Source organism: Heterodontus francisci, chromosome 41 (assembly GCF_036365525.1).
Source record: "Heterodontus francisci isolate sHetFra1 chromosome 41, sHetFra1.hap1, whole genome shotgun sequence".
In the NCBI taxonomy this organism is placed as follows: Eukaryota; Metazoa; Chordata; class Chondrichthyes; order Heterodontiformes; family Heterodontidae; genus Heterodontus; species Heterodontus francisci.
The window spans coordinates 32101177-32111714 of NC_090411.1; the positions used below are offsets into that span (position 1 = coordinate 32101177).

General features: G+C 40.7%; 1 protein-coding gene across 1 annotated transcript; it reads left to right on the forward strand.

Annotated features, from left to right (window-relative positions):
- The first annotated feature begins 451 nt into the window (after positions 1-451).
- Positions 452-9731, forward strand: LOC137353688 (ferritin heavy chain B-like). Its single transcript, XM_068020049.1, has 6 exons — positions 452-556; positions 1302-1448; positions 2152-2277; positions 8409-8555; positions 9090-9215; positions 9585-9731. The coding sequence occupies exons 1-6, from the start codon at positions 452-454 to the stop codon at positions 9729-9731; spliced, it is 798 nt and encodes a 265-aa protein (XP_067876150.1).
- The last annotated feature ends 807 nt before the right edge of the window (positions 9732-10538 follow it).

A 10538-nucleotide genomic window follows, 5' to 3' on the forward strand; every position in this document is an offset into this window, starting at 1 on the left:
AATTCTCTCCCCCAAAATGTTGACATCAATTAAACATTTCAAAACTAAAACTGTTAGATTTTTGTTCGGTACAGGTATGATGCAATATGGATCCAATGCAGGCAAATGTCCTTAAGTGACAAACCATGATCTAATTGAATGGTGGAACAGGCTTGAGGGGCTGATTGGCCTCCTCCTGTTCCTATGTTCCAATCACAGTATCATCATCCAAACCTGCCTGAATTCCACAGCTCTCATTGTCGCTGGGTCCAACCCCCACAGCCTGACTCCATTGTTAACTGGTGCCTGGATTCGTGAACTATTCCTGACTGGCTACCTGGAATTGTCAATCATCATTAATGATGTCATTCCCTGTTTGACTGCAGGCTGTCCCAGCAGTACAAATACAAGAGTTTGTGCAGGAAGCAGTTACATTGTTGTTTGAACTTAGCTTCTGTTAGTAGTAAAGATTATGATGGCATCTCAAGTGTGTCAGAACTACCACAAGGACTGTGAAGATGCTGTTAACAAGCAAATCAACCTGGAGCTCTATTCCTCCTATGTTTATCTTTCCATGGTGTGTATTGTTTTCTTGGGGTCCTATTTCAAAGTTAACATTGGAATTTCAGTGCATTTTGAGAATCTAGAATTTTTCTAGGCCCATCAATTGTGTTTTATAATCTATTTCTGTAGTCCTCCCTAGACTTAAATCAGTGAATACCCTTGAAACAGGGACTCTATTCCTTGCTCTGTAATATTTTTTCAATTTGGAAAGTGACTCCAAGGTACCAATAGAGGATTCATGTTGAAGATGTATAAACCTAGTTATCTTGGATGGCAACAATTAATTTTAGTGACTAGTTAGTGAAACATTGTCTGATTAGTTCTGGCCTTTCTTTATTTCCCCCTTTGTAAATGAATAAATTTTGTGGTGTTGAGCTCTTTTGTATGAGGAATAATGGTCTTGCATGAAGCAGTCATCTACTGAATGAAGAGTGGGGGAGGGGGAAGAAATCTCTATGTTTAAATATTCATTGGGGGAACAAAGGATGTCCTACTTAACTATAGTTTGAATGCTGAATACAACTTTGGTCCAAATAGTATTACTGCTTTTTGTAATCGTCACAGGGAGGGGCATTTCAACACATTTGGTGTTTTACAGCCTAAACTTGAAAAGCCAAGCCCCTTTAATTGAAAGCAAATTCTTTTTGATGTAAAGAATGAGTGATTTATCTACCATGATATTACTACCATTTTTGACATGGCTGCCAATGAGATTTGGGTCTGGTTTCTCTTCCTTTCCATTTTGTCTCTACTTGCAGTCCTATTACTTTGACCGGGATGATGTTGCCCTGTGTCACTTTGCTGAGTTCTTCAAGGAGCAGTCACATGAGGAACGGGAGCACGCTGAGAAACTGATGCAATTCCAGAATAAACGTGGAGGCCGAATCATCTTGGAGGACATCAAGGTTGGGTTTTTAACATGAAGGAGTCTATGATCTAACTTGGATATTTTCAGAGAATGTTCCTTATTCTAATAACTTCAGTTCTCCATCTGGTCAGATTAATGAGTAAAATTTCTAGTGTTGGTGAGTGGCTATTGGATGAGTTGGTATGACTGATCTTTGCCTCTTCATTAGATATAAGGTCAATAAATGGATATTCAGAAGGAACAACTTCTGCATTGTAAAGTATTGGCTCAAACATAAATGTCAGTTATACAGCACAGAAACAGGCCCTTTGGCCCATCTGTGCTGGCCATCAAGCACCTATCGCTTTGAATCCTATTTTCCAGCACTTGGCCCGTAGCCTTGTATGTTATGGTGTTTCAAGTACACATCTAAACTCTAAAATGAGGGTTCCTGCATCTACTGCCCCTTCAGTTCATGTGTTCTAGATTCCAACTGCCCTCTAGGTGAAAATATCTTTCCTCAAATCCCCTCTAACCCTCCTGCCTCCTTGCATTAAGTCTATGCCCATGGTTATTTTTCCCTCTGCTAAGGGAAAGGTTTCTTCTATCAATGCCCCTCATAATTTTGTTATCCATTTGCAATGGTCCCTCATAATATTGGGGTGCACAGATTATTTTTGTTGTCACTAACCCTGTTGACCTTGAGCATAACATCCCTTGGACTTTGCACTCCCACTAACAGGACCACTATTCTGTTCCAGAAGCCAGAGCAGGATGAGTGGAGCAATGGTCTGGAGGCAATGCAGAGAGCTCTGCAGATGGAGAAGGATGTGAACCAGAGTCTGCTGGATCTGCACAAACTCTCCACAGGCAACACTGACCCTCATGTAAGTTAATATTGGAATGAGTTTTCAGGTTTGAAGGTGATAATTAGAATTTAACCAAAACTCTGGTAAAATTCCATAGGTTTTTGGCTTTAATAAAAAAAAAAATTCATCCACACTGTAGATCTGGATCACTAAACTGTTCACAAGGTACTTTCTTTCTCTGGCATCAAACTTTTGTGTTCACTCTCCATGTAATAGATTTGACTTGCCGCATCTGGATAAATTTTGAACTTGTCTGGCTAAACTTATCCACAGATTCAGAATGATTCCCTGTTGCCTGTGCTTGTTCTCTTGAGCAAGTCTCGCTCCCATCTACAGTACTTTCACCATTATCCCAGTGCAAATAAAAAATCTCATCGAAGGAAGATACTTGGTTTTTTTTAAAGCTAACTATACTCAACTAGTTTCTTTTTTTTAATGTTCTAGTTGTGTGACTTCCTGGAGACTCACTACTTGGATGAGCAAGTGAAGATGATCAAGAAGCTTGGAGATCACATCACCAACCTGAAGAGACTGGGAGCCCCTGACAATGGCATGGGAGAGTACCTGTTTGACAAACACATGCTGAGTTGATTGGGGTTCTTGAAACATTCATTCTCCACATGGTGGAAATAAAATGTGATTCAATTCTGGCGAATGCTTTCTTGTTAATTCCCAGTTTTCTCATCTCTTGTTGGATATGGAAATAAAAGTATTAATCATGGAACTGGTCTTTGTATAATTCAGTAGATGATTTGATTATTCAGTATGATTCCATTAAAATGTTTCCCTTTCCCAGGCCAGCCTCCCAAACTTCCTTCAATGCCTGCTGAAGCTTGTTTATTCACATCTCCCAATTTTAATGTAGTTTGTAGGGGATATCTGAAATATGCAATTCTGTTGTTAAAGTGTCCTTGCCTTTATCTGGCAGTTGTGGAACAGAAGGAAGTGGGAAAGAATACTGCATTATTGCCTTTTTATCGTAGAGAAGAATTGACTACTTTAATCTGCCGTTTGTTCAACCAAAACCTGCATTCCTGTTTACGAAAGGGGCTATGCTTACCAGTATCTGGGCTGAGTACATGGAGATACTTGGGTCAGGTAGTGAAAGTAAGAATCACCCAATAATTCAGCTTATAAATCTTCCCTCACAGTAGACATGCGCTTCACAAAAAGTGCACCATGACTTTACAGGTCTTAAATTCCATGGGGATTGTGCTCCACATCAGACTGTAGAGATGGAGCAACAGAGTTCATTTTAAAGCTTCTGCAGTTTCTATTTTCTTGGTTTGCAGATTCAGATAGCATCTCTTTCCATCTATTGTGGTCAAGATTGGTATCCCTGATTTGTTCTAGATCCAACAGGGGTATGTCAATTCTCCAAGCCATGTTAATTTGGATCCTATTGCAAAATGGAATTTCTATTTGCAAACATACAATTACGTTATGAATCTGAACAGATACATGTCTGAGGAAAGCTGACATCAACTACATCATGGACAAGGTTCAACACAAGAGATAAGGACAAATGGAAGCCTGTGGAATTGGAGGAAATCTTCAAATATGGTGGGAGATTTGGTTTTGAGATAGGAGACAGAGTAGGATAATGGGTATGTACTCCAAGCTATGGCTCGTCATCCATTCTAGGGATCTATACTGGGGCCTCAGCTTTTCATTATATTTATAAATGATATAGATGAAGGAATAGAGTACAGTATATCCAAGTTTGCTGATGCCACTATGTTAGGTAGCACACTCAATGGTGTAAATTGGAACTGAAATTTGCAAAGGGACATTGCTAGATTAAGTGAGTGAGAAAAACTGTGATTGATTGAGTTTAATGTGAAGACCAAGAAAGATAAATCAGATAAAAGCAAAATACTGCGGATGCTGGAAATCTGAAACAAAAACAAGAAATGCTGGATTCACTCAGCAGGTCTGGCAGCATCTGTGGAAAGAGAAGCAGAGTTAACGTTTCGGGTCAGTGACCCTTCTTCGGAACTGACAAATATTAGAAAAGTCACAGATTATAAACAAGTGAGGTGGGGGTTGGGCAAGAGATAACAAAGGAGAAGGTGCAGATTGGACCAGGCCACATAGCTGACCAAAAGGTCACGGAGCAAAGGCAAACAATATGTTAATGGTGTGTTGAAAGACAAAGCATTAGTACAGATTAGGTGTGAATATACTGAATATTGAACATCAGCAAGTGCAAACCTGAAGAAAAACAACCTGAAAAAAACAGTGGGTGAGCAAACTGAACAAACTAAGATGAACTGAAATAAATACAAAAAAAGATTGTAAAAAATGTAAAAAGGAATGCCAAAAAAAAAGGAAGAAAAAATAACTAAAAATGAAAGTAAAGTGGGGGGCTGTCATGCTCTGAAATTATTGAACTCAATGTTCAGACCGGCAGGCTGTAGTGTGCCTAATCGATAGATGAGATGCTGTTCCTCGAGCTTGCGTTGATGTTCACTGGAACACTGCAGCAATCCCAGGACAGAGATGTGAGCATGAGAGCAGGGGGGAGTGTTGAAATGGCAAGCAACCGGAAGCTCAGGGTCCTGCTTGCGGACAGAGCGGAGATGTTCCGCAAAGCGGTCACCCAGTCTGCGCTTGGTCTCCCCAATGTAGAGGAGACCACACTGTGAGCAGCGAATACAGTATACTACATTGAAAGAAGTACAAGTAAATCGCTGCTTCACCTGAAACATCTCCGCTCAGTCCGCAAGCAGGACCCTGAGCTTCCGGTTGCTTGCCATTTCAACACTCCCCCCTGCTCTCATGCTCACATCTCTGTCCTGGGATTGCTGCAGTGTTCCAGTGAACATCAACGCAAGCTCGAGGAACAGCATCTCATCTATCGATTAGGCACACTACAGCCTGCCGGTCTGAACATTGAGTTCAATAATTTCAGAGCATGAGAGCCCCCCACTTTACTTTCATTTTTAGTTATTTTTTCTTCCTTTTTTTTTTGGCATTCCTTTTTACATTTTTTACAATCTTTTTTTGTATTTATTTCAGTTCATCTTAGTTTGTTCAGTTTGCTCACCCACTGTTTTTTTCAGGTTGTTTTTCTTCAGGTTTGCACTTGCTGATGTTCAATATTCAGTATATTCACACCTAATCTGTACTAATGCTTTGTCTTTCAACACACCATTAACATATTGTTTGCCTTTGCTCCGTGACCTTTTGGTCAGCTATGTGGCCTGGTCCAATCTGCACCTTCTCCTTTGTTATCTCTTGCCCAACCCCCACCTCACTTGTTTATAATCTGTGACTTTTCTAATATTTGTCAGTTCCGAAGAAGGGTCACTGACCAGAAACGTTAACTCTGCTTCTCTTTCCACAGATGCTGCCAGACCTGCTGAGTGAATCCAAGATAAATCAGATGTTTTCTGGATAGTGAGGAGTTCAGAACTGTGAAGGAGCAGCAGTGAGATTGAAGGTTCCATGTACAGAAATTATTAAAAACTAGTGGACAGAGACAAAAAAAATTGGAAAAGCAAATACAATGTTAGTCTCTCAAGAGGGCTGGAAATCAAAGTGGTGGAGGTTATGTTACAGTTGTATAAAGCTCGGGGTTAACCACATCTGAAGTACTGTGTTCATTCAGTTCTATTGGCCTTGGTGGGGGCACAGCACTGATTCACCAGAATGACACCAGGGCTAAATGACTTAAATTATAAGGTCACTTTGCACAGTCTGTATTCCCTGGAGTATTGAAGATTAAGGGATGATTATAATTGAGGTGTTGAAGATAATTAATGGGTTTAATAATGTAGATAGAAACTATTTCCTCTGGAACAGATTCAGATTAGGCAATTCATGGATGATATTAGGAAGCATTTCTTCACAACAAGGAATATTGAAATCTGGAACTCTCTTCCCCAAAATGGATCAAGTCAACATTTCAAAATTGCTGTTAGGTTTTTGTGAGTTAAGGTCATGAAATCATGAACCAAGGCAGGGAAATGGCATTAAGACACAGAGCAGCCATGATCTAATTGAATGGTGGAACAGACTTGAATTGGCCTCCTCCTGTTCCTTTGTTCCAATCACAGAATAATCTTGTAAACCAACCTGCATTCCACATCCCTGATTGGCTCTGGGTATCTCACCCCACCCACTGCTCCTTAATTGGTGCTTCGTGGCATGGAAGATTCCTGACTGGCTATCAGGGATTGTCAATCATCATTGGTGATGTCATTCCCTGTTTGAATGCAGGCTGATCCAGTTGCATAAATACAAGAGCTTGTGAGGGAAGTGGTTAGATTGCTGTTGTTGTGTTTGAATTTAACTTCTGCCAATATTAGAAGTGAAGATGGCCTCCCAAGTGTGTCAGAACTACCACAAGGACTGTGAGGATGCTGTTAACAAGCAGGTTAACCTGGAACTCTATTCCTCCTATGTTTACCTGTCTATGGTGAGTTTTGTATTTTTTGGGGTCCTAATTCAAAATTCAGGCTGTGACTTCATTGCATTCTGTTGGTCAATGAATTGGCTTTTGGATGTATCTCAATAGCCCTCCCTAGACTTAATCCAGTGGATTATGTTTAACAGGAATTCTGTAGAAGGTCTCATTAACAGACTGCTCCCTGCTTTCTAAGAGTTGTCTTATTCTGAGATATTTTATACTTGAAACCAGCTCCATGAAGCTTGTAATTGAGGATTCATCTTGAAATATTAACTTGGTCAAATTTGTAACTTGGATGAAAACAAATTTAATTGGGTGACTAGTGAGTGAAATATGGACTGGTTTTGCCCAATTTTCTCTCTTTTACTAATTGAGTGAAATTCTCTGAATCCTCTCTGTTATGGAACCTGGATCTTGGTATTTGATTGTGCCCAAGTGTTAAACTGCTGAATGTGAAAGGCTTTACTCTTTTTTTTTTTTTTTTCTTCATTCCTGATATTGGACCTGAATTGGTGGAGCGGTAGAGGGAGGAGGGAAACAGGTCCTACTGAAATTTCAGCTTTCAACCTGCAACTGTTTTTGCGAGTGGAAGCCTGTGACCAGTAGTGTACTGCAGGGATCGGTGCTAGGACCCTTGCTGTTTGTAGCGTACATCTAATGATTTAGATGTGACTATAGGAGGTATAAGTTTGCAGATGACACAAAAATTGGTGGTGTAAATAGTGAGGAGGAAAGCCTTAGATTACAGGATGATATAGATGGGTTGTTAAGATGGGTGGAGCAGTGGCAAATGGAATTGAATCCTGAGAAATGTGAGGTGATGCATTTTGGGAGGACTAATAAGGCAAGGGAATATACAATGGATGGTAGGACCCTGGGAAGTACAGAGGGTCAGAGGGACCTTGGTGTACTTGTCCATGGATCATTGAAGGCAGCAGCACAGGTAGATAAAGGTGGTTAGGAAGGCATATGGGATACTTGCCTTTATTAGCCAAGGCATAGAATATAAAAGCAGGGAGATTATGATGGAGCTGTATAAAATGCTAGTTAAGCCACAGCTGGAGTAATGTGTACAGTTCTCGGCACCCCACCATGGGAATGATGTGATTGCTCTGGAGAGGGTGCAGAGGAGACTCACCAGGATGTTGCCTGGGCTGGAGCATTTCAGCTTTGAAGAGAGGCAGAAATGGCTAGGGTTGTTTTCCTTAGAGCAGAGAAGTGGGGGGTGGTGGGGGGGGGGGGGGCATGGAATATGATTGAGGTATACAAAATTATAAACCCTCAACATTTTAAGAAGTATTTAGGTGAGCATGTGAAATGCCAGAGCATACAAGGCGACAGGCCAAGTTCTGGAAAATGGGATTAGAATAGTTAGGTGCTTGATGGCCAGCATGGACACGATGGGCCTGTTTCTGTGCTGTATGACTCTGACTTGGGCCACTAATACTTTAGCCCAAAAAATATTACGAATCCCTTGTGTCTAATGTTACCACTTGCCTTGCTTCTACTTCATCGGGAGGGACTTTCAACACTTCCAGAAAAGATTAATGAAGCCAATTGTGCTTTATTTGTCGGAAACATACTTTCTCCATTAAATTGTAAATTCTTTCAAAAGCAAGGTATTGTAGTTGTGAATGGATAATTCATTTACCACGATACTGCTGTCATTTTTGATGTGACCATGGAGAAGATTTGGATCTGACCTGGCTTTCTCCATTTTTGTCTCTACCTGCAGTCCTATTACTTTGACCGGGATGATGTTGCCCTGCGTCACTTTGCTGAGTTCTTCAAGGAGCAGTCACATGAGGAACGGGAGCACGCTGAGAAACTGATGAAATTCCAGAATAAACGTGGAGGCCGAATCATCTTGGAGGACATCAAGGTTGGATTGCAACTGAGGAGTCTTCTGTAATGTCATTTTTAGGTTGCTTAAAAGGTGTTTCCTCATGAATGCCCTTAAGTTCCCACTCCAGTGGCATTTAATGAGTAAAATTGCTAGTGTTAGTGAAATGAAGATGGGTGTTATGATGGGCCACCCTAGCTAATGAATATAGGAAGATCACTAAATGTGGATGCTCAGAAGAAATGAGTTTGGGCACCATATACTAACTATTGGCTCAAATCGTGTGGCGCTTGGCTAGGAAAGGACTCTGGGGATTGTGGATCACAGCTGTAATCTTGCATGGGCAGAGTAATTTGAAGATTTTTAAAAATGCAGTGTAACTGGGAATAGAGTTTCTTGACTCTACCCTGCCATTTTTAGCCAATTAACTGATCTCATGGTCTCCACCCTTCATACTTCCTCATAGTATTGAGGTGGACAGATTAACTTCTGCTGCTTTTAACCCTATTGACCTTGAGCATAACATCCCTTGGACTTTGCACTCCCACTAACAGGACCACTATTCTGTTCCAGAAGCCAGAGCAGGATGAGTGGAGCAATGGTCTGGAGGCAATGCAGAGAGCTCTGCAGATGGAGAAGGATGTGAACCAGAGTCTGCTGGATCTGCACAAACTCTCCACTGGCAACACTGACCCTCATGTAAGTTCCTAACATTCCAACTTTTCATGAGTTGGTGATATTGGAATCTGCCCTTCACTCTACATTGGTAAAATTCTGTCAGTTTGTTTTTCACTTTCAGATTTTATTTGATTTTGGGCCAAGAAGCCATCTACACTGTAGACCTGGATCACTAAACAGTTCCCAAGGCACTTTGTATCTGCAGCATTAAAATGTTTCTTGTGCAGTCCATTCCCTGTTTATTAAAATTGATTTGTCAATTTTGGGTAATTCTGCTCTTGTCTGATTAAATGTGCCCATGTCACACTATCCCAATACCAAAAAAGAGTAATTTCTCTTCTGGAGAAGATCCTCACTAAACATCTGTTTGGCATTTTCTGTTTCATCTAGTTGTGTGACTTCCTGGAGACTCACTACTTGGATGAGCAAGTGAAGATGATCAAGAAGCTTGGAGATCACATCACCAACCTGAAGAGACTGGGTGCCCCTGACAATGGCATGGGAGTGTACCTGTTTGACAAGCACACGCTGAGTTGATTGGGGTTCTTGAAACATTCATTCTCCACATGGTGGAAATAAAATGTGATTCAATTCTGGTTATTATGTAGTTCTCTCATTTCTTGCTGTATATTGAAATAAAAGTATTTATCATAGACTGATTTTTTTTTTTCCTCTCTTTTGATAAGTAACTCATTTCATTATTCTGATCAGCAAGATACTGAGCTGTGTAATAGTTGATTCTATTGAATCTTTAACATGCTGGTTAAGTTTTGCCCTCCTACATCTAGCTTCCTAAACTTGATTCAATGACTGCCTAGGGTAGTTTGCTCACATCTTCCATTTGTCACTGAGAAACTTGTAGGGGATATGTGAAATATGTAATTTTGATGCAATGTCATGCAATTGTGGGACATGAGGAAGGGATGCTGAAGTAGTGCCTTTGCTTGCCTTTTGTTTTCACCCCTCCTCTCAGTGGAAGAAATGCCAATGTGGAGAGATTTGATAGAGGTGTAAAGATGTTGACAGGTAGGCAAAGGAAGATCTGTTCCTGGTAGCTGATAGTACAAGTAGTTGGGAACACTGCTTAAGGGGTTTAGGCAAGAGTTGTAGGAGGATGTGAGGAGAATATTTCTTTGACACCACCAATGGTAATGACCTGGAACTTGCTGCCTATGTAGCCAATAAATGATTTCAAAAGGAAATTGGATGAGCATTTGGAGGAAAAAATAACTTGCAGGTGCTAGAGCAGGAAAATGGGACTGAATGTATTATGCTAGTCACCAGATACTCCATGGGCCGAATGGCTTCCTATGTCAAAAATGACTCTGACTCTATTCATTGTAA